Source organism: Phallusia mammillata, chromosome 3 (genome assembly GCF_965637545.1).
Source record: "Phallusia mammillata chromosome 3, kaPhaMamm4.hap1.1, whole genome shotgun sequence".
NCBI lineage: Eukaryota > Metazoa > Chordata > Ascidiacea > Phlebobranchia > Ascidiidae > Phallusia > Phallusia mammillata.
The window spans coordinates 1,268,635-1,292,781 of NC_137254.1; the positions used below are offsets into that span (position 1 = coordinate 1,268,635).

At 35.1% G+C, this 24,147-nt stretch overlaps 1 protein-coding gene and 1 long non-coding RNA gene across 3 annotated transcripts in view; one reads left to right on the forward strand and one right to left on the reverse strand.

Annotated features, from left to right (window-relative positions):
* The window catches only part of LOC145220280 (uncharacterized), a 100,348-nt gene that overhangs the window by 40,832 nt on the left and 35,369 nt on the right, over nucleotides 1–24,147 (reverse strand). The window contains exons 12-13 of one of the 2 annotated variants that reach the window (XR_013858068.1): nucleotides 4,982–5,039; nucleotides 4,309–4,436 (exon numbers count right to left, since the gene is read on the reverse strand). This is a non-coding gene — a long non-coding RNA (uncharacterized LOC145220280). The remainder of the gene's footprint in view (nucleotides 1–4,308; nucleotides 4,437–4,981; nucleotides 5,040–24,147) is intronic. The other variant, XR_013858067.1, reaches the window with a different exon arrangement.
* On the forward strand, nucleotides 15,058–23,111 carry LOC145218131 (uncharacterized). Its single transcript, XM_080085529.1, has 5 exons — nucleotides 15,058–15,399; nucleotides 17,659–17,885; nucleotides 21,413–21,578; nucleotides 22,061–22,174; nucleotides 23,008–23,111. The coding sequence occupies exons 1-5, from the start codon at nucleotides 15,261–15,263 to the stop codon at nucleotides 23,085–23,087; spliced, it is 726 nt and encodes a 241-aa protein (XP_079941655.1). The 5' UTR covers nucleotides 15,058–15,260; the 3' UTR covers nucleotides 23,088–23,111.

The following is a 24,147-nucleotide window of genomic DNA, read 5'->3' on the forward strand; positions in this document are numbered from 1 at the left end:
ATGAAATCACAATGACCCAATGAAAGGCCTTTTTTTTTCTCTATTGTAGAGGCCCCACCCCGCCTTAACAAGTGACGACCGACCGTACATCGGCGGTAGTTATTGTCGTCTCCTTTCCTAAAACGCGAAACGCAAAATCGGAAGGGTACGAAAAATGATCGATAACGAAATTTTCCGTTGCACGAACAGAAAGTACAATCAAACAAAGTCGATAATAAACACAAAATCACAGGTGCATGCTCGAGTAATTTACTTAAAGGTTAACGCATTGTTACATTCACAATTTTATACATGCAGATTATTTTAATTGATACAGTTCGTATTGGAGCATTTAGGAGTATAACGAAAAGTTGCTATAACTAAGTATTGTGTATGTTAAAATTAAAGTAGTTTTGTATGGTTTCTTCGCCGTATAAAGCTTGAAAGTGTTTGATTTGTCCAATTAGATTGTCGTAAATTTGCGCGGTTGTTTTATTAACAAATTGTGTTTGATGTTCCAAGTATTGATTCATTCGATCGAGTTTAGTTTTTTGTTCAATGACTTTTGAACGCCATATCGCAGTTGTTTTTACTGTGATGAGTGGAGTTTCTACATCGAAGATGTTGTACACTGTTAAGAGAGCAGTTGGGTTGAAATCAAAGTTATGTTTTTCAAGTAGAGTTAATTTTAACTTATCCAAAATAGATGTCGATATTTCGCAGTTTGTTAAAAGATGATCAATGTTGTCTTCGTTTAAGCGACAGAATTTACAAAATGTTAATCGAGCGCGTCCGTTGTTTAAGGTGTACATTTGTTTTTGTTGATAAAAATCACCCCATTTATAGGCTTTTTGTATCGTAAGATATGTGTGTTGTCTATCATGATTATTGAAGAACTTTTTAATGCCTTTTTGACGGAAAAGTGCTTTCTTCCAATTGAATTCGGGGAAAGCGGCTGGTTTTGTTGGTATTTCGATTTGTTTTAAGAGTTCAAAGTAAAAATGGCGTAGTTTAGCTTTTTTCCAATTGAAATCATCGTTTGTATCTGTTAGGGTGTTGTATAATTGGTAGATATTTTGCCATTCTTGGTTTGTTTTCCACGCGGTTGGTTTGGAGTTGTCTATGAGGCTTGGTTTAATTCTTTGTAATTTGAAGCCAAGGTTATAGGTTGCCCAATTTAACCATAGTTCATTTAGCTGTTCAGTGTTTATTAAATCTCTTAATTTTTCCAGTTGTGTGGCGTCTATTTTTGTTTGTATGTCGGGCATTTTTAAACCTCCGTTTTCGAATTGTGCGATTAGTTTTTTACGATTGAGTTGTTCTATTTTATTTGGTGCCCAGAAAAATTGAAATAAGATGTAATTTAGGTCTTTAATATGTTTCTTTAGTGGCGGGAAAGCACGTGCTAAGAATAGTATTTTTGGAATTATAAGTGTGTTTATTATCGTTGTTTTACCAGGTAAAGTTAAGTTTCTGTTTGTAAAACGCTGTGTAATGTTTTTGGCGTGGCTTATAAAAAGTTTCCAGTTTTTATGTATAGCCCAGCTTTGTGTAGTGCATGTAATCCCGAGTATTTTTACTTCGCTTTTCAAAAAATCTGGATAGATTTGGTTTATTTCAGTTTTAAGGTTTTGGGAGAATGCTATAATTTCGGTTTTTTCTTTATTTATTTTTTGTCCGCTGGCTGTTGTGTATAAGTTCATCTGTGTAAAGATTTCGTTTAGCGAGCAAGTGTTTGTAATGATGAAAGAAGTGTAATCTGCGTATTGTTGGAGTTTTGTTTCGGTCGGCCCTATTTTAATTCCGTTTATTTTTGTGTTCTGTTTTGTGCATGCGATGAGTGTCTCAGTTATAGCAACATACAACAACATCGACAGGCCGCAACCTTGCCGAACACCTCTTAGTATATTTATTTTCTCAGTCAGCTTTCCGTTAACGTTTATTGCACTGGTAATATTTTTATATAGAATTTTGGTCCAATTTATTAAATAGTTATCAATTTGGAGTTTTTCTAGTACTTTGAACATGAATTGATGATTTACTGTGTCAAATGCCTTTTCGATATCGATAAGTACCAGTGCTAAAGGTGATGCTTTTTGTTTCGAGTATTCTATAGCTGCTTTAATGTTATAGTGTATGTGTTGTATGTAACGGTGCTGAAGTCCGCATTTTTGTTCTATTGAGATTTTGTGGTTAAGTTCTGTTTGCAGTCGATTTGCTATTGTTTTACTTATGATTGTATAGTCACAATTGAGAAGCGAAATCGGTCTCCAGTTTTTGATCAAAGTTTTGTCGCGTTTTTTTGGTATTAGTTTTATTATGGCTGTTTTTAGAGATGGAGGTAGTTCATTTTGTATGTAAATGTTGTGTATTAATTTAAAAAAATCATGTTTAATTAGTGGCCAAAACTTGACATAAAATTCCGCGGGGAGGCCGTCCTCCCCCGGAGATGAATTAAAGCTCATAGATGTAAGTGATGTGTGTACTTCTTTAAGGGTTATTAAGGGTTCTGGATCTAAAAAAGATTGATTATTTAAAGGATCTACGTTGACTTTGGATAAAAAAAAGTTCTGTGCATGTTCGCTTGTTTTGCCCTTTATCTCCCATAAATTTGAGTAGAAGTTGTATACTTCGTTTATGATTTTTGTGTGATCAGTTTCTATTTTATTATTGATGTTTAAAGCCCGTATGCTAGCGGTTTCTTGTTTGACTGTTTCTAAATGGAAGAAGATTTTGTCTGGTTTTTCTTCGTCCGCATAGTCTTTTATTCTAGCCCTAATTTTTGCACCTTTTATTTCTAGTTCTCTTTGAGCTTTAATTTTATTTTTTAATTCTACAAACCGAAAATTTGCTTCAAGGTTGTCTGAATTCATGTGAGTCATAAGTTGTTCTAACTCTTGCTGATTGTCTTGGTTTTGTTTTGAGTTATCTTTCTTGTTTTGTATGGCAGAAGTAATGGACTCCTTTTTAACTTTTTTCTTAAAATATTCCCAGTATTCTACAGCTGTTTTAAAATTGTCCTTGTCATTTTGGATTTCAGCGATTAGGTTTTGCATGAGAGATATGTATTTTTGGTTATTTAAAAGGGTAGTGTTTAACTTCCATGTGCCTTTTCCCCAACGTTTGCTTATATTAAAATCAAACGTGGCTTTAGGTGCATAATTGTGATCTGAAAAGGTGATGTGTTTGTGTTTAAACTTATTAAGTTTGTTTAGAAAATTTATACTACAATACATACGGTCTAGACGCGATGCAGAGTTTTTGTTAATTCTGGTGTAAAATTTATCAGAGGGATGAAAGTATCGGTAACAGTCTACAAGGTTACATATTTTTACGCTTTGGAGCCAGGTGTGTGTATCGCTTTGGAATTGATGTTTTTTATTTATGGTATCTGCTTGCGCTTCTAAAAAATTAAAATCTCCTGCAATTACTTGACAGGTGTTTGTATGTTTTATAAAAGTATCGTGTAGGATGGAAATTAAGTCACATCGAGAATTAAGAGTATTGGCTGAGTTTCCGGAAGGTAAGTATAAGTTAATTAATGTGAATTGTGTTTGGCAATATTCAAAAGATAACCTTTGTATTTTGTTTTCTGTAATAATTTCATGTTCAAAGTTAATGTCTTTTCCAAAATTTTCTTTAACCAAAAATAAAGTTCCATCGAATTGATTTTTCAAATAAGAGTTATCCCAATGCGCGTTAAAAAAGGGTATCAGATGGTTCCTTTTAATCCAATTTTCAAAAATTGTTTGATTTATTTTGTGTATTTCTTGTACTAAAATAAATTCTGAATCATCTTGTTTAATTAAGTGTGATACATAATCTAATTTATTTGCAAGTCCGTTTGTATTAAAAGAGAGTATTCTACAACACAAATCAACTGCCATAGTTTAGGAGTTCTTGGAAGATCTTCTTGAGTTTCTTGAGTTCTTCTTGTTCTTCTCCTTTGGTTTCTTCTGAGATGTACTTGAGCTATTTTTTCGTTTGTTTGTTCTCACTTCAAAGAGATTATCCGGATCTGTATCTGTGCCTGTAAATCTTCTGTTTGTGGTGTGCATCAACATACAGAAACTATTTACACTTTGGGGTCTAGCGGGGTAAATACCGGGGTTATCAACTCAAACGAAGCAGACGACACATCTGCATCACTATATCTACCATCTGTGAAAGTTTCATCCAAATTCACCAAAGATTTCATGACAAAAGTGCATGAACAAACTTTGGTGGAACAAAGAAAAAAACTGAGTGAAATCAAGATGCGCTCCCTTCAGAGAAGGGGACCCATAATAAGATTCAATAACACATAAATGGTTTAAATTTTAAATGCACCTGTGTTTAATTCAGACAAAGCTCTGTGGATATTTCCACCATGTGATCTTATACTTGTTGGAATGAAATTTTTCAGTCCTGTTAATTGTTATGTTGTAAAAATATTCCGTTTGTTCAAATTCTGATTTCTACAAACGAGAAAATTCATTTCATTAGATTACTGTGAAACAAACAGCAAAAAAAATACATATTTTGGTAAAAAAAGCTGCCAGTCCTGAACATTATTTAACAAAACAGCTTTTTGAATTGATGTAATAAGTTCAATTAAAACTTATTTGAATTGCTTCACTGCAAAAGTAAAGACTTGTTTCTAAGAAATCCAATCCATTAAACAATATGGGAACTAAACGCAATTATGTTTTTGTTTTACTACACAACAAAACAAGTGGTAACTAAACAGCTCTAAGGCTTACTGCTTGATGACTGACTGGTTATAATGTCATTGTGTTTTGTTGCATAGCGCATACAGATGCATAAACAGTAGTCTACCATATGTCAATATTAGAGCTATTTGCATGTTCCAGATATTTGTAGTTAAAACATGGCAAAGTGGAGTTGCCAATAACAGAATTCTCCCCAACAAAAGAGCAGTAGATTTAACAAATTTGTCATTCAACTGGTGTAATTCTAAGACTTATCCACAACTGCCACTTTTTGTAGATTTTAAACTCACCTGATTGTGGTGATGTTGTGCTGAACATTTTGATGTAGAGTGACAGCCAGTCTTCTACCTGTGTACATTTCACAGCTAACTGGTCATTTAATATATGCAATCAAAGATTTTATTCTGTTGGAGTAACAGGGTCAATGGGGTAAACTAAACTGATGACATACCAACAAAGCCTTTGTCCTAATGTAATTATTGTGCATCGCATCTCGCTGTTTCCATACATTTTCGTCTCTGTGCCCACTGTATTATTCGTTCATTGCTCTGAAGAAGCCCTACCATTATGGTGGGCGAAACGTCAGCGACTACAAGTTCTTGAATACAACAACTAGTATTTTGTTTAGCATAACACCAGTTGAACGACAAATTTGTTGCATACCAACACATAATAAATATGGATGAAATAAAGTATATAATAAACATACCTTGTGTGAAAATCATCTACTATCCATGAAAATCTTTATCCAAATCCATCAACATTTTATGGAAAATCGAACAAGCTGCAGGAATTGAAGAAATGTTAGACCAGTTTAGTAAATTACACAAAGTTTAGATAGAACTCTTAGATAGAATCAAATCTTGTGTGCAAAGCAGATTTCCCTCAGTTTCTGTAAAATAATTATTGTTCACACAAAAATTGTCAGTTATTAAGTGGACATGAAAACAATTATTTTAATACTTTCACTTCTGAATTTTGCTACAATTAACAAATCAAATACCATTTTGCTTGAGGCTGACAAAAATTACTTGATACTTGTTTGCTCAGCAAAGTTTATTGCTGTATTAATGAACAACCTTATATATGTAAGGACAACAATGGTTTTAACCACATTATATATAGTCTGTGGTTTTAGTTCCAAAAAACTTGAGGCATTGCGTTTCATGCAGTCAACCATATCGCTTGTTACATTCACGACTTTGCAAACTTTTAGCGGGTTTCATAACGAGCTTCGTGCAGTCAACCATAGCGTTTTAAATTTGTAATCTTTTCTTCAGCCAAACGATATTAGGGGTCAAACTGCTTGGCAAGTTCATTACGAAGACCTCTGCATGAAAGCAATTGCTTCAAACCAGTGAAACTTAGATACAGAATAGACAAGTGGTAACAAAACTGCACTGAGGATTGATGACTGACTTGTTATGCACAACACATCCAGGTTCCTACTGAGTATTAAACAGATACATACAATTTATGTTCATTGCAAATGTAGGCATAGTTCTGTGCTTCACAATTAATAGTAAAACATGGCAAAGTGGAGTTGCTAATAACCAAAAATTTTTGCATGACATAAAAACAGTAGACTTATCCACAACTGCTGCTATTTGTAGATTTTAAACTCACCTGATTGTGGTGATGTTGTGCTGAACATTTTGATGTAGAGTGACTCAATATAGGTCATTCAATATATGTATTGAAACATTGTGCGATTTTGTGGAACTAACAGGGTATCTTTAGGGGTCTAGGGGTGTAAACTCCATGACATACCGACACATGATAAATATGGATGAAATAAAGTATATAATAAACATACCTTGTGTGAAAATCATCTACTGATTGTGAAAGTTTTCATCCAAATCCATCAACATTTCATGATAAAAATGAACAAGCTGCAGGAAGAAAACAAAATGAATTGAAATATTTTAGACCAGTTTAGATAATTACAGTAGTTCAGATTGAACTTAATAAAATGTTCAGTTTTAGGGATACACACCACCCAAGTTAAGCTAAGTTTAATATATTCAACCATTCACTACTATCGGCATAAACACATAATTCCGCTATGTCATTCGTTTTCCTTAAACATTTTCTTCAGTTTTATAAATTCTTCTATAAATCAAATCTTGTGTGCAAAGCAGATTTCCCTTAGTTCCAGTAAAATAAACATTGCTCACACAAAAAATGGGAATTATTAAGATGGAATGAAAAAAGATCATTTTATCACATTTTCAGAAACATAAAAATGTTAAAGTCACAGCTAAGTTAATTTACGTTTAATAAGTAGTCTTGCTATAACCAAAATAAAGTATGATATTAATGCTCAAAGTTGGTGTCATAGCAAATTCAGCTTTAAAACCTCCAAATATCACAAAAGCTGAGAAATTAGTTGTGATAAAGCCGTAAATGATTAACTGTGTTTCGAAATATGTAAGTTCAACGTTGACCTTTAGTAACCTCTTGGATGTTATAACCACGTAACAACGACCAGTTAATGACCTTTTTAACGAAGCTTAGGCGAAAAACAGTTCATCGTTTGACGAGTTTATACCGCACGCTAGTAAAACCACATGATGTGACCTACTGACCTTATACTGGACCTGTAAACGTACGGAATTGCTAAATTTTACTTAAATTACTGTTTTTACGATTTGAATTTCGCACTGTCGACCATACAAGCACGACCAAGCAAACGATGTAAGTGGTCAAACTGCTTGACAAGTTCATTACGAAGTCCTTTGCATGAAAGCTGTCAATCAAATAAAAGAGCGGGCCATCAGACACATGTACCGACTGAACGGTGGGGGTTAGTGGTTCAAATCCAACGCACCATGTCCTATTAGAGCAGTGGTGCTCAAACTTTTTCATTATTTTTTCAAAACGACCCCGTTCGGAGGGCTCGCGGTCCTTTAGCTTGAATATGTATTTTAGAAAACCAAAAAAAACAACATTACGATTGTGCACAAACAATTACATTTTTGTTAGTTGTCATGTAATAAGGGCTAATGTTTAGCAATAGAGACAGTCGACTCTTAATTTTAATTTGATTCAAACTTATTCAGTGGCACCAACTGACGCCAAATAAAATTATAGAATCACTTCAACCTTTTCACGGTCCCCAAGATTGCCTCAACGACGCCGAAAGGACCGCGGACCCCAGTTTGAGAACCGCTGCATTAGAATCTGATGGGGTTTACTAATATAAAAGTTCAAAATTGAAATGGGCAATTACGAATGGCAAATAAATGGAGCCCATCTATACGTGACTAAATGCCCGTTTACACTATGCTTAGCGCCGCCTAACCTAACCTTACCTTGCAACTCCTTCCGTTAACACTGCTATTTTCGGTGCGTACCTAAGTTTACCAAATAATATACACAAAGTCTTTTTTAGCTCACAACAACTGTCAATGACCATAAATCACCACATTAAATTTATTGTTACCTATTTTAGATCGAAAAAGCTTTGTATGAATCTAAATTAGCCTACATCATATTTTGTTAGAAAACATGATTTTGCATTTTGGTAATCATACAGGATTGTTTGGGATGTTGTTGTATAGATTGGTGGCATGTTTATCTGATTTTCATGTTTCTGTAACATGTACTCCACTGTGCTAGGGTAAAAGTACATTTTAAATGCAATTAATTGCAATATTTAAATAGCCTACAACAAAACACAACATCCAATTATAACCATGTAATAAATACTTAAATTGAAGGCAAATAGCGTGCCATCATTTATGTTTGGCAAATGAACCAACTTTTTTAAATCAGAAACCCGTACACAGCGATAACACAAACCGTTTGCGCAGGTTCAAGCAGCTTGATACGCAGAAAAACGCTCGGTAGGCGATCGCTCGCTCATTTCTACGACACTTGAGTGCTGAAATCAAACAAGCGCGAAACCAGACAGAAATAATGAAATAAACAAACTTACGCAGGTTTGAGTGCGCAAGCTACGAATAGAGTAAACAGGCCTTAATGCTTATGTAGGCTATACAACAACAAGCCATAAATCCACGACAAGTTTACAACCGAATGCACATAATGTTACCAGCGCTTAGTCATGATGAGTTCGTTTAATCCGACTCGGTGAATATTTTAGTGCAATTATGTTGCTACGATGGACAATACTAATTTACGGAAAACGGAAATGACGGAAACGAAAAAAACGACATACTAATTTACGGAAATAGGAAAAGACGGAAATGACGGAAATAATTCAAATCTAATTTACGGAAATAGGAAATCTTTTCAATATGACGGAAATCGACAGAAAACATTCTCTATGCATTTCTTATGACGGAAATCGACAGAGATCATTCTCTATGTAATTCTTATGACGGAAATCGACACTCAACATTCTCTATGCATTTCTTATGACGGAAATCGACAGAGATCAGAGATCATTCTCTGTGTATTTCTTATGACGGAAATCGACACTCAACATTCTCTATGCATTTCTTATGACGGAAATCGACAGAGATCATTCTCTATGCATTTCTTATGACGGAAATCGACAGAGAACATTCTCTATGCATTTCTTATGACGGAAATCGACAGAGATCATTCTCTATGCATTTCTTATCACGGAAATCGACAGAGATCATTCTCTATGCATTTCTTATGACGGAAATCGACAAAGATCATTCTCTATGCATTTCCTATGACGGAAATCGACAGAGAACATTCTCTATGCATTTCTTATGACGGAAATCGACAGAGATCATTCTCTATGTATTTCTTATGACGGAAATCGACACTCAACATTCTCTATGCATTTCTTATGACGGAAATCGACAGAGATCAGAGATCATTCTCTGTGTATTTCTTATGACGGAAATCGACACTCAACATTCTCTATGCATTTCTTATGACGGAAATCGACAGAGATCATTCTCTATGCATTTCCTATGGCGGAAATCGACAGAGATCATTCTCTATGCATTTCCTATGGCGGAAATCCACAGAGAACATTCTCTATGCATTTCTTATGACGGAAATCGACAGAGATCATTCTCTATGCATTTCCTATGGCGGAAATCGACAGAGATCATTCTCTATGCATTTCCTATGGCGGAAATCCACAGAGAACATTCTCTATGCATTTCCTATGGCGGAAATCCACAGAGAACATTCTCTATGCATTTCTTATGACGGAAATCGACAGAGATCATTCTCTATGCATTTCTTATGACGGAAATCGACAAAGATCATTCTCTATGCATTTCCTATGACGGAAATCGACAGAGAACATTCTCTATGCATTTCTTATGACGGAAATCGACACTCAACATTCTCTATGCATTTCTTATGACGGAAATCGACATAGATCATTCTCTATGCATTTCTTATGACGGAAATTGACGGGGATCATTCTCTATGCATTTCTTATGACGGAAATCGACAGAGATCATTCTCTGTGTATTTCTTATGACGGAAATTGACAGAGATCATTCTCTATGCATTTCCTATGACGGAAATCCACAGAGAACTTTCTCTATGCATTTCTTATGACGGAAATCCACAGAGATCATTCTCTATGCATTTCCTATGACGGAAATCCACAGAGAACTTTCTCTATGCATTTCTTATGACGGAAATCGACAGAGATCATTCTCTATGCATTTCCTATGACGGAAATCGACACTCAACATTCTCTATGCATTTCTTATGACGGAAATCGACAAAGATCATTCTCTATGCATTTCTTATGACGGAAATCGACACTCAACTTTTTTTGTGCATGAATAGTATGTTCCCGAAAATGCAACTTTTCCAGGCAAAGAAGATTTACGGAACCACTTTCGGTAAGTCACGCACAAAATTTGTTGCTCTTCGGTTTTGTTGCCGTCACAATCTTCAGCCTCACAAACAGACCATCGGTTTGACGTAGAGATATCGCCAATTACTTCATTGAAAGAACAATCTTGGATGGCAATTGTTAAAGAAAAATCATCTTGACTTCTCCAAAAATTGTTTTTATTTTTTTTTGCTTCATCCAACCTGACTCTGGGTTGTCGTTCGGTGGTTGTGGGTGGGTTTTTCAGTATAAGTTGTTTTATCCATTTTCTGGTATTTTCTGAAGTAATTTGGACAGGTATTGGCAGTTTAGTTATAATGCAGTAGCAGTTTATGATCACATGCATGCCACAATCGAATGAATTTGATTGCATTGGGACATCGGTGCATCGCAAGGAACGCCAATCATCAATTTCGGTTGTTTGATCCGCTACTGCAAAGCATGCTTTGACGATGTTGAATGTGGCCGCCAGATGATTTTTAACTTGGGACAATGAGGTTGGCAAAGAATCTAATAAAAATATTGCCCGCTGTTCGAAGTCTACCACAATCAGATACAAATGAATCCCAGTATTTGCAGCAAACATTAATCTGTCGCAATTTAATGCATCGTTATTGCACGCGAATGTTGCAATAATTTGATGCTCGTTTTTAATCGAGGAATTGATCAAAAAAACTGTCACCAAATAGATAACCTTCTGTTTCAGAATGTATCGCCTTCACAGCTCTCTCAATAGTTAAGTCATCCAACCAATTTTGTTCATCTAAGCCAGTGGTTCTTAACCTTTTTGGTGTGGTTTCCCACTCAAGTAAATCAAGTTCGAATTTCCCTCTCTGTTATTCTCATAATGATGTTTTGTGTCCAACATTAACAAAATAAAATTTCTTTCATCGAAAGATTTTTGTGAAGCGATTTTGTCGGGACCTTAAAGGTACACTGCAATCTTATTTAGTTTGAATGGTGATTTGGTGAGAAAGTAAAATCGTGTGGAATTTAAAAAAATCTTATGTGCTTGCATTAGTCATATATTGCATCACAATCACCAGATCAAATGCATTTATTTTGATCTAAGCATTCCCATGTATGCTTAGAGGAATTGTCTTGCGGAAGTTTGATTTCAACAATTGCCTGTTCCCACAGGTATGGCGTTGGTAGAGGGGCATGTTCCGTTTGTTGTAGACAATCGTCGCTGGTGTCAAGGTCCGAAAGAATAGAAGATACTCTTGATATATTAAATGTGTTGTCATACTCATCAATGATATTTCTTTTCTTTTTTGGCGTTGATGTAGAAATAACCTTAGAACGGTCAATTGGATTTACCGCGTCGGGTGCGGGATTAACTGAGTAATCGTAATCCTTGAGTCGTGGTCGTTTTCTTCCGGATTTTTTTTCATTTCCTCTGTATTTCCGCATCATCATTGATAAAGAATAAGTTACCGTGTCGTTCATTTGCCCTTCAGGAATTTAAAAAGACATGTGGGCTGCCGTTATGTGAAAGCATCGCCCAGTGCTGGGGCAGAAGGTAATGAAAATACCTTCACGCTGTTCACATTTCCGTTAAATGCGTTTATAACTGAGAATGAAGACGTTCCCGACGAAAATCCAATCAACCCTTGATACATCGTTGTTATGGATGGCAAACCCAGCGAATCACGCGGCTGTGACAGATGGAGAAACCGTTTTTTAACTGATACTCTCCGAAACCTGCCTTTCCTCTTGTGAATTCGTACATGTAAAAGTCCTGCATTTGCTTAAAGACAAGCATCATAGCATCTATAGGCAGTTCTTTGTGTTCGGTGATAGATTTTATGACATTATTCATCGATTCACTGATGTTATTTGTAACTGCCCCTTCCTGGAAGGCAGAAAACCTGTCTGTAATGAACTTACAGGCATGATGCAAGAGATCGTTGTTGAGCTTTTTGTCGTAGTATTTTTTAAACACCTCGGTCCAGTTGCTAGAAAACGTGGCATACAAAGCACGATAATCTTCTTCACTATTTGCATTAATCAAACGTTCCACGTCATCTTTTAAAACCTTTACATCGTCGTTTTTGCTGTTTTGTTTTCTGATCCAACGTTCCACGTCTTTCAGTATGTGATTTGTACAAAATATGTTGGTCAGTTTTGGAGAGCTTTTTTTAACATTTTGACAAGCCCTTTTCACGATCTGTTATGAATGGAATATTTCGGATTTTGTTTAAACCGATTGTTTGTGGTGCTTCATGAATTTCCGATCGTGAATGAGGGAAGCAATCGGAAATATTGTGTCACCTTCAAAGTGAACATTTCTGCCCACGAGGATCGAAACATGAAAATTTCCAAGACAGAACGTCGTATCATATGAAATCGATTGTTTTAGATCACAATGGTTGGTTGAAAGACTGAACAATTTTTTACGTAGTTGAAATGATTTCATCAGATGCCAAATGAACGGTTAGATTTGGGTAGAATGTAAAGTTTTTAACAAAATTGTCGGTTTGCACGCAGAGTTCTGCAGCACCAACAAACTCGTCGTTAGTTGTTTTTCGTTTTTGCGATTCGTTGTATTGTATATTTCGGCACTGTTTGCGGCCCCGAGGACGGTCAACAGGCATCATCAGAAATACATAGAGAATGATCTCTGTCGATTTCCGTCATAAGAAATGTATAAAGAATGTTGAGTGTCGATTTTCGTCATGAAAAACACATAGAGAATGATCTTTGTCGATTTCCGTCATAAGAAATGCATAGAGAATGATCTATGTCGATTTCCGTCATAGGAAACGCATATAGAATGATCTCTGTAGATTTCCGTCATAAGAAATGCATAGAGAATGATCTCTGTCGATTTCCGTCATAAGAAATGCATAGAGAATGATCTATGTCGATTTCCGTCATAAGAAATACATTGAGAATGTTGAGTGTCGATTTCCGTCATAAGAAATGTATAGAGAATGATCTATGTCGATTTCCGTCATAAGAAATACATTGAGAATGTTGAGTGTCGATTTCCGTCATCAGAAATACATAGAGAATGATCCCTGTCGATTTCCGTCATAAGAAATGCATAGAGAATGATCTATGTCGATTTCCGTCATAAGAAACACATAGAGAATGTTGAGTGTCGATTTCCGTCATAAGAAATGTATAGAGAATGATCTCTGTCGATTTCCGTCATAAGAAACACATAAAGAATGATCTCTGTCGATTTCCGTCATAAGAAATGCATAGAGAATGATCTATGTCGATTTCCGTCATAAGAAATGATCTATGTCGATTTCCGTCATAAGAAATACATAGAGAATGTTGAGTGTCGATTTCCGTCATAAGAAATAATCTCTGTCGATTTCCGTCATAAGAAATGCATAGAGAATGTTGAGTGTCGATTTCCGTCATAAGAAATGCATAGAGAATGATCCTTGTCGATTTCCGTCATAAGAAATACATAAAAAATGATCTCTGTCGATTTCCGTCATAAGAAATGCATAGAGAATGATCTATGTCGATTTCCGTCATAAGAAATGCATAGAGAATGATCTATGTCGATTTCCGTCATAAGAGATGATCTATGTCGATTTCCGTCATAAGAAATACATAGCGAATGTTGAGTGTCGATTTCCGTCATCAGAAATACATAGAGAATGATCTATGTCGATTTCCGTCATCAGAAATACATAGAGAATGATCTCTGTCGATTTCCGTCATAAGAAATGCATAGAGAATGTTCTCTGTCGATTTCCGTCATTTTGAAAAGATTTCCTATTTCCGTAAATTAGATTTGAATTATTTCCGTCATTTCCGTCTTTTCCTATTTCCGTAAATTAGTATGTCGTTTCTTTCGTTTCCGTCATTTCCGTTTTCCGTAAATTAGTATTGTCCTGCTACGATTTATTTTACCGTGCAAAATAAACTCAGAGTGGTTGGAAAACGTTATTAAGACCAGCGGGGGGCGATAGAGACACAACAATACGATGTTGGTTTTTCCTGCACCGCCTGAGAGATTTGGAAACGTTAGGTTGACGAATAATCGTAAGTATACTGATAAAATGCCACCACTCAGCTGGAATAACACAACATTGTATAATATCCCAAACACAACTAAACTTGTACCTGCAAAATGTACTCATGAAATTATAACTCGAAGCTACAAACTACGCATGGTATTTGTTGTTTATGGTTGCCAATGTAAAAATAAGCCTCCATACCCTTGTAATTCACCCAGCTAGTTCCAAGTCCTGCAAAGCTGTCAACTTGCTTTTCATGTTTTCATGGATTTCAGCCGGTTCGCACCGGTTCTATAGAACCGTCTCACGAAATTTTATGAGATCAGCAAACCGGTTAGCATTACTGATTACTGTCAATGGTCTTTTTGTAACAAAAACGGCTGAAAAATGTCACTTTTGTGATAGAACCGACTAAAAAATATGACTTTTGTAACAGAACCGGCTGAAAAATATGACTTTTGTGACAGAACCGGCTGAAAAATATGACTTTTGTGATAGAACCGGCTAAAAATATGACTTTTGTAACAGAACCAGCTGAAAAATATGACTTTTGTAACAGAACCGGCTGAAAAATATGACTTTTTTGATAGAACCGGCTAAAAAATATGACTTTTGTAACAGAACCGGCTGAAAAATATGACTTTTGTAACAGAACCGGCTGAAAAATATGACTTTTGTGATAGACCAGCTGACAAAAAATTTCAATTCCAGCCCTGTATAGAACATATAAGTGAAAGTCCCCTGTCTAGTTAGTTGTTTTTTTAATTTTTGCCTAAAATGAAGGTATATTGTTTGACAATAATCCTTTCTCTTTCAGCTGAAGATGATGTTGACCTTGAAACGCTGATGCAGCAAATCGACTGCGGAAATGACGAGTCATCAACGACGGACATGAGCAGTTCATCAGGAGGGGGAGGTGAGTTACAATTATTTTTACAATTGGTTACAATGCTTAAAGAAAAATAAATTGAAAAGTAGCTCTGTATAAACCAGTGCTTCTACCAAAACTGATACCGAAGGCTATAAGAATACGGGCAACTTTTTGTTAATATTTGCTTCAGACAGCACAACTCGTGAAAAAGTTCTGTCCCGTTACTTATATTTTTTTGGTATCATGTGGAGATTACATTTTTTACATGCTTCTACATATGTGTACGCATGTACCCTGGCCATGGCAGATAAACTAACTACAACTAAGTACAACACCATATTTAAGTACTCATACTCAGTAATCGGTATCGAAGGTATATACATGTGGTACTCTGTATCGGTACTCGCTTTAAAATCTGGTATCGTCCCATCAATTGTATAAACAAGTGGTTCTATGAAAACTGAATTAAAAACTAGCTTGGTCTAAACCTGGTATGTGCAACAGGCGGCCCACAGGCCACAATCCGGCCTGCCAAGCTATGTAGTTTGTTACAATACTTCTACAAAAACTGAATTAAAAAATAGCTCGATATAAAAAATTGTTCACATGGCCCACTGACGAAAAATGTTGCACACCCCTGGTTTAAATTGACAAGAGGAACTCTGAACAAACATTTTATTCACCAGGATGTATATCGTCACCCAACTGGTGTAAAGTTATTTCAATCATTTGTTGTTGTTTTTAAATATAAGAACTTGTATTTTTGCTAACGTTTCACCCACCAATATGATGGCTATTATCAATGCAATATTATACCAAGCATTTTATTACTTATGTGTACTTAACCATGTACTTATCACTTAATACCTCGTAAAGGTGTTTCTCCCAAGCAACACAATATTTACTTTGATGTTTTTATGACAAACACAACAGTACAATGACGGGAAAACATTTTTTGCATCTGTATTTTTATCTTAAGCAAAAAATAAAATAAAAAACATGTACTGATGATGACAACAGAGATTGTCGAAACGTCTACACGATGTATTCTATATACACCACTACCTTGGCAGTAATGTTTATGATTAAAAATAAAAAAAGTTTTACAAATTGTATTTTAACCTGATTTATTTATGTCTGCTTGCATTTTTTTTGGTTCTGTCCATGTTGATTTTATCATAATTATAAACTTTGTGTTTTTGACTGTTGAAAACAGCTTGGTAGTTTAAAATATGTGAGAATAAATGCTCTACAGCATTGGTTCTCAACCGCCGGTCCATGTCAACTTTCCTTGCGGTCCGCCAAATATATTACAATTTTATATCTCAATTTATTCTTTTTATTTTTTTTTATCTCAAAGAACCGTGTTTAACACGTATGATATCGAACAGACAGCAGCTAACTTTTCTTAAGATTGAATTTTTTATACTTCTTTTGAATTACATGTTTTTGTCGTAATTGCATTTTGGGTTGATTTTGAAAGTCCACTGGTCCCGCAAAATTTGTTAAGAAAGTTTACTGGTCCACAAACTCGAAAGGTTGAGAACCACTGTGTTACAGCTATTAGTGGTTTCATCCAACCAATCATTTTTATTTTCCTGCAAAGTTACAGTTAAAAGTAAATTGTGTTTTATTTGGATTTATTTATATAAAATATTTCAAAGTTGTGTCAAAATGCTCTGTAATTTTTTTCTATTTCTAACCATTAGTAGTTTCATACAATGAATTATGGGTCCCCTTCCCTGAAGGGGACACATATTGTTGTTATCTATATTTTTTTTCTTATTTTCCGTCTAACGCGGATTTGTTCCCACGTTTTGGTCAAGAAAGAATGGTTCAAACTTTTTCAAATTTACACACATTATAGATATTGGTCTAAAGATGGTCCATGTGAATTTTGACCCCGTTTGATTCCTCGGTTTACCCACAGTCCCCCAAAACGTGAAATTTTTAAAACGGCTTTACTTGCTAAAGCAGATGATTCTGGAGTTTCATACTTTTTTTATTGGTACATTGCAGCGTATTTTAAAGTATTTTGTAACTTGAAGTTGTATATATATATATATATATATATATATCCATTTTGACCCCTTTACCCCCAAATATTTGTTCGTTTGTTCACATGTTAATGAGGTCAGAAATACAAGACTTAACCTGCTGAAATTTTAAACAGCTGTGGATAGGGTGCTCCTTGTTGGCTGTTAAAAATTTCAGTGCAATCGGCTCAGTTTCATACAATGAATTTTTTTTTCCTCAAATTATAGTCATGTTGTTGCTTAGTTTATCACAATTTTGTGTTTTTAGATACTCATGTACTGCATGCAAGCAATGAATCAATTGCAAGCGAAGAGGAATCCCACACATCGAGCAAAACTAACTTTTTCGAAAAACATTTTCTCAAATCTCTCCCTGTAGCAATCCTCAGTCACATTTCACTGCCATTTTATGTTGTTGTCTCAGCTAAAAAGCTCAATTATATTGATACAAGTTCGAAATTTGGCCAATCTATGCTGCAAAAAACTCACTTATATGTACAAGTGCTCTAAAATAGCAAAACATTTACAAAAAGACTTGAAAATAGAAAATACCTTAAAAAAAGACTCCTAACCAGCAAAAACATTTATAAAGAGACTTTTTCAAAAAAAAAAAACCTTAAAATAGCAAAACACTCCAAAATTGTTAAAAACCTTTAAAAAAAGTCTACAAAATAGCAAAAAAAACCTTTCAAAAAGACTTTCTTTACAAATGAATAAAAATGGATTTTGTTTTTTTGAATTAAAACCACGGATTAAACAGCTAATCTGTGTTGCATGTAATATGAAAAACTTTGTTAAAATGCTAAAGTGACTTTTAGTGTTTGTTTCTCCCAAATAGTAGGCATCATATGTTAACGATTACTGATTATAACAGATGTGTAATTTTCGGTTAGGATAATTTACTTTTTTATGAAAATCAGTCAACAAATAGTGTTATATGGTATATATTTATTGTCTTAGCAAATAAATAAATTTGAGTTTTTTATGAACATAAATGCTCTATTGTAAAGAGGTACCAAAAAATATGTCTAATGGCCAATTTATGGAGCATATAATAAGTAAAACTTTGAGATAATGTAGTAAAAAAATTGAAAGTAAATTGAGCCTTATATGAACAAATGCTCAGTTGAACAAAAACTTGATTCAAAATCCTCAATTACAAACTGATCAGCATATTGAGCAGTCAATCTTTGGAGCATACAAAATGAAAAACTTTTGAATAAAGTGCAAAAAAATTTGCCTTGCATATGTTTGGCTTTTGTAGTCTACTTGAAATTATCAAACATAGCATAAATGACAGAGTTTATGGAGCTCTTCTGGCAAATGTAATTTTTATTCTGACGTTTTTGCGTTGTGAGGTGCTTGCGTTTAATTCTTTTTTCCTTTGTTTATCGTGCACTGTACTAGTCGCATTCAATGGTATTTACCCTGATGAAGACGACCTGTATAGGACGTCGAAACGTCGGAATAAAAATACATTTGCCAGGAGAGCTCTATAAACTTGATATCATGCCTGGCAGCAACAGCTTATATAAAAGTAACAGAACTTGGATCAAAATGGCCAACCAATGTCACTTGCGTAAACAAAATATTTGTTTTGTAGAAAATTATTTGGTTCCCATTCCGACCTTGCATCATCTGCTCCCCAACCTTCATCACCACTCTCGATCACGGCTTCGTCACACCAAAGTTATTCAAAATGAAAGGTAAACACACAAAATGAGACTAAAAGAGACTGTTTTGTGCAATGCAGTGCTTTTCCAAACCTGTTCTGTTCCAGCTAAATTATTTGTCAATCTTCTATCACAAAAGTCATATTTTTCAGCCTGTTCTGTTACAAAAGTCATATGTTTCGGCCGGTTCTGTTACAAAAGTCATATTTTTAAGCCTGTTCTGTTACAAAAGTCATATTTTTCAGCCTGTTCTGTTACAAAAGTCATATGTTTCGGCCGGTTCTGTTACAAAAGTCATATTTTTCAGCCGGTTCTGTTACAAAAGTCATATTTTTCAGCCTGTTCTGTTACAAAAGTCATATTTTTCAGCCTGTTCTGTTACAAAAGTCATATGTTTCGGCCGGTTCTGTTACAAAAGTCATATTTTTCAGCCTGTTCTGTTACAAAAGTCATATTTTTCAGCCTGTTCTGTCACAATAGTCATATTTTTCAGCCGGTTCTGTTACAAAAAGTCTATTGACAGTAACCAGTAATGCTAACCAGTTCGCTGATCTCATAAAATTTCGTGAGACGGATCTATAGAACCGGTGCGAACTGGCTGAATCCCACCACTGAATATAAACCTGTTTGGTAAAGAAAAATGGGTTGAATTTTCCCCCTTTTACTTAAAAAAATACATTTGAATTTTTAAAAATTTAATTTTTTCACCATTTATTTTTGAAAAAAAAATTTGCATTGTATAAAAACAACATGATTTAGGCTTGTCTCGTTTAATAACTTTATTCTTTTGCCAACAGAATGAACGAATGTTGTCTTGCAAAATGCAAAGAAATGAAATGAAACAGGTAAAAATAAAAAGCAAAAATAAAAAGTGTTGATGTATAAATTTATTATGAAATTTTGGTTTTGAGGTTTGAAAATGACACATTTTAAGTATTGACAAAAGTATGTAAAGTATTTGCATTTTTAGTTAACAATAAAATTTTTTGAAAAAGTTGGACTTTATCTCAAAGTGTGTAGAAAACGTTGTTTCGCTGTTTAATCAGCCCAGCATTGTCTCCTGATTGTGACATCATAAACAAGTGGCAAGTAATAAAAGAAAAAAATATGTTTAAACAATAACTAAGATTTTAGGTAAACCTTTTCCATGCTGAAAAACTTTAAACAGACATTATTATTATTGAATTATGGGAAAATACTTATTCTGCATACTGTTATCCTTAAATGAGTTTAAAAATTACAATTTAGCAGCTAGATCTGTTAAGGCAGTGGTTCTTAACCGGTGGGTAATTACCCACTAGTGGGGAATTTGAGGATTTCAAGTGGGTAATTTGAAGTTGGGTTTGTTGTTCCATGTGTACTCCACTGGTTCTTAACCGCTGGGAAATTTCCCACCAGTGGGAAATTACTGAATATCCATGCAGTGGGAAATTCTTTCTGGTCTGGAAGTGGGAAATTGTTTTAAGTTTTACTCGAATATCCAAGGAAGTAAATCTGATTAGTTCAGTGGTTCTTAACCGGTGGGAAATTTCCCACTAGTGGGAAATTTAATGTTTTTAGAGGGAAATTATGTGAGTCAGAAGTCACCAAACTCGGGCCCGTGGGTTGAAATCAACCATTGAAAGTTAATTTAATACAATATTTTCCGCAACAACATGTAAGATTAACTTCACCTAGTTTTACAAGGCGCATAAAAATCCAAAAATCGTTTGTTACGTCACAGACATTACTAAAAGCATCAATGACTTTGTTATTGTTTGCGAATAAATGCATTTGGTCTGTTGATTGTGGTGCGATAAATGACTGTTGCAAGCACATGAGATTTTTCAAAATCCCACACAATTTTACTTACCCACGAAATCACTAAATAAGATTTCAGTATACCTTTAAGGTGCCGACCAAATCGCTTCACAAAATTATTTTGATTAAAGAATCATTTTTTGTTGGACACAAAACATGATTATAAAATAACAGAGTGGGAAATTCGGACTTGGTGATTTACTTTAGTGGGAAACCACACCAAAAAGGTTAAGAACCACTGTGTTAAGGGATTATATGCCAAAAAAGTTGTTATTAAAAACATGCAAATTGTGCAAAAATATCAGTTTATGAGACTTAAGCATAGGGAACAGACCGTAGATTCATTGTAGTGCAAAACATTTAGTAAAATATGCATTTACTGTCCACCATAGAAATAAAAATTTGTAGGAAGGCAGATTAAAGACGCACTAACCCAGTCGAAGCATTTGGAGATTTTAGAATTTTTCTGTCTCATTCTTTGTCATGTCGACACCTGTGAACATTTTGTAAACTAGCTGACTTATGACCCAGCTACAAATGTATGAATAGAGTTACAGTAGGTTTTGTAAAAGTGTGCTTGTTTCAGGTGCAAAATATCTGTACATTATTGCTGTCAATGGCATTCGTGGTCGTTTAAATCGTCTACCGGCTGCATGCGTTGGTGATGTCGTACTTGCAACTGTGAAAAAGGGTAAACCGGAACTAAGGAAAATAGGTAAAAGCAAGTTTAACTATTCTGTTTTCTTGTAACTTGGGTTTAAACAAAAACTGTTGGTTCAAATGAGTCTGAATTTTTATTTCATAAGTTCACGCCTACATTGTCTTACTACAAATAAGCTATTGCTGCCAGGCACAGTATCAAGTTTATAGAGCTTTTCTGGCAACTGTATTTTTATTCCGACGTTTGGACGTCCTATACAGGTCGCTTTTATGAGGGTAAGCACTGGATGCGACTAGTTATTTAGCCTGATGAAGGCGACCTGTATAGGACTTCGAAACATTGGAATAAAAATGCATTTGCCAGAAGAGCTCTACAAACTTGATTGTCTTACTATATATACCATGAATTCTAATACTTAGGTCAAAATAATTTCTGGATAAGGTTAAAAAATTGTTTGTGTGGCTGAAAGTAAGTTGCAGATACACAAATGTTTTAGGATATCTTGGTTTTAATAAAGTACTTTTTTTGTTTAACAGTTCACCCTGCAGTTATCATACGACAATTGAAGCCGATACATCGGGAAAATGGGCAGTTTGTATATTTCGAGGACAATGCCGGGGTGATAGTTAATGTCAAGGGCGAAATGAAAGGTAAAGTCTTAAATATGTATTTTAGGAAGTTTAACGCATCATGTGTAACCCAGTAAAACCTGCTGGAATGAAATGTACTGATTTTAATTCACTAGGTTTTACTAAATTAAAATCTTAAACTTACCCAAAACCATTAATATTTTGTGCTGGTTATTTTTATGCATACATTCTTTAAAATCCAGGTTACCAACTGTAAAGTTACATCTAAAATCTATTGCATTTTACAACCTGCTTTTGGGGGGTTCATTGTGCAGTTAGATAGTATTGTAAAGAATTATGTTACACAGTAATATAACAGCAACTTTAGGGGCTTGAGCAAATTTTGGTGCCATATGTTAAAGTAAACCAATTGCCACAAACAAAAGTGTTTTAGCTATGATGATTCATTTTACCATCTTTCGGGACTGAATACCCTGATGCCAAGACTTGAATCTGAGCAGAACCTAACCATGCAAAGCATGCTGTATTGCTATCATATGTTTGTGCACTTTAGCATAAATGCCATTTATTTCAAATTTCACACATGGTAGATATGGTTATGCGACATCAATTTGTTTGACACAATAGTTGCTACAATGATAAGTTTAATGAGTTCGCAATTTACAAGACTCATGACTTTGGTGATTGTGATTTTATTTGCTCTCGTTAGCAAAAGGAATAAACTTTATACCTTCAGAGCAGGGCTTCTTGTTGTAACTTTGTTAAACTAACCAGTTTTTTTTTCTGTTTTTTTTTTAAATGTGTAACAATGACAATGTGATAAAGTGACAATGCAAATAAATTTGACTTGACTCTTGCCACTTGATATTAAAAACATACTTTTGCATCCTCAGGTTCTGCTATCACTGGTCCTGTGGCAAAAGAATGTGCCGACTGTTGGAGGATCGCCTCAAATGCCAGTTCGATTGCGTAAAACATGAGAAAAAATCCTGCAAAATATTTGTTGTGCTTTCAACTGTCTCTAAGTGCTTTGAAATGTTCGCAAAGTTGTCGGTTCGAATCCCACACTGGCCGATTTAAGTTTGTTAATTGCTAAACGTGGTTGTGAGGGGTTTGCAGCAAATCTACCAGCTTTCATGCAGTTACTTTGTGCAACAATCCTTTGGAATTGCGTAGGGTAACCTAAATTGGTGTAATACTGGAAAAAGCGCTATGGTTGACTGCACAAAGTGGGTTTAGAAAACCTATGTTGAGTATAGGACAAGGCAGTGTTGCCTGGTCAAAACCCGCAACCCGCAACTAGATGTCAAAAGTAGCCCAATTCGGCGACAATAGCGCAACCTGGCAACACTGATTTATTAGTCGCGAAGGAATTAATACAACCGGCGGGGGGCGGTAGAGACACTCAAAAAATGTAGATCACTTTGCAGACAACTTGGCTTGTGTTTTGGAAAGACTACGATTAGGTAAAATGTAAACGGTTTATAAACCAGTACACAGCGATAACACAAACTGGAGAATGTGCCAAATGCTTGGCTTTAATGCAGTGGTTTTCAACCTGTTTCATCCCGGGAGCAATTTTCGCAACCAAATATACCTTGCGACTCCCTTTAAAAAAACTCCATATTTATTTGATAATCATTAGAATAAAGTCTCACTTTGGGTAAAGAGAAAGGGTCTAAGCTTTCTGGTCCGTTCAGAGTTTTCATACATAAAGTATCTAGTCACGACACACTGACAAGCTTTACCTACTAAACCTGTTTTGACATTCGTTTGCCCATGCGTTGCTGTGGCACTTGCATTGAATTATCTTCTATATCAGGGGCGGGCAACTTCTCCAGTTGGCGGGCCTGATATGGGAAAATGAAGTACTTGGCGGGCCGGATTCCTGAATCGATACATTAATCGCGTATTTATCCAGTGATTTAAAACGGATTTTTGACCACCTAAACCAGGGGTGGGGAACCTTTTTGTTTATAAAGGCTACCAAACGATTTATCGACACTCGTGTAGGCCGCATAGACTATTTTCCA

Excerpts from the sequence above, each read along its gene's own strand:
- LOC145218131 (XM_080085529.1), top strand. The coding sequence starts at position 15,261 with ATGAAGGTATATTGTTTGACAATAATCCTTTCTCTTTCAGCTGAAGAT. Across the intron at positions 15,400-17,658 it reads CAGTTCATCAGGAGGGGGAG|ATACTCATGTACTGCATGCA; the intron begins GTGAGTTACAAT and ends TTGTGTTTTTAG. Across the intron at positions 21,579-22,060 it reads ACCGGAACTAAGGAAAATAG|TTCACCCTGCAGTTATCATA; the intron begins GTAAAAGCAAGT and ends TTTGTTTAACAG.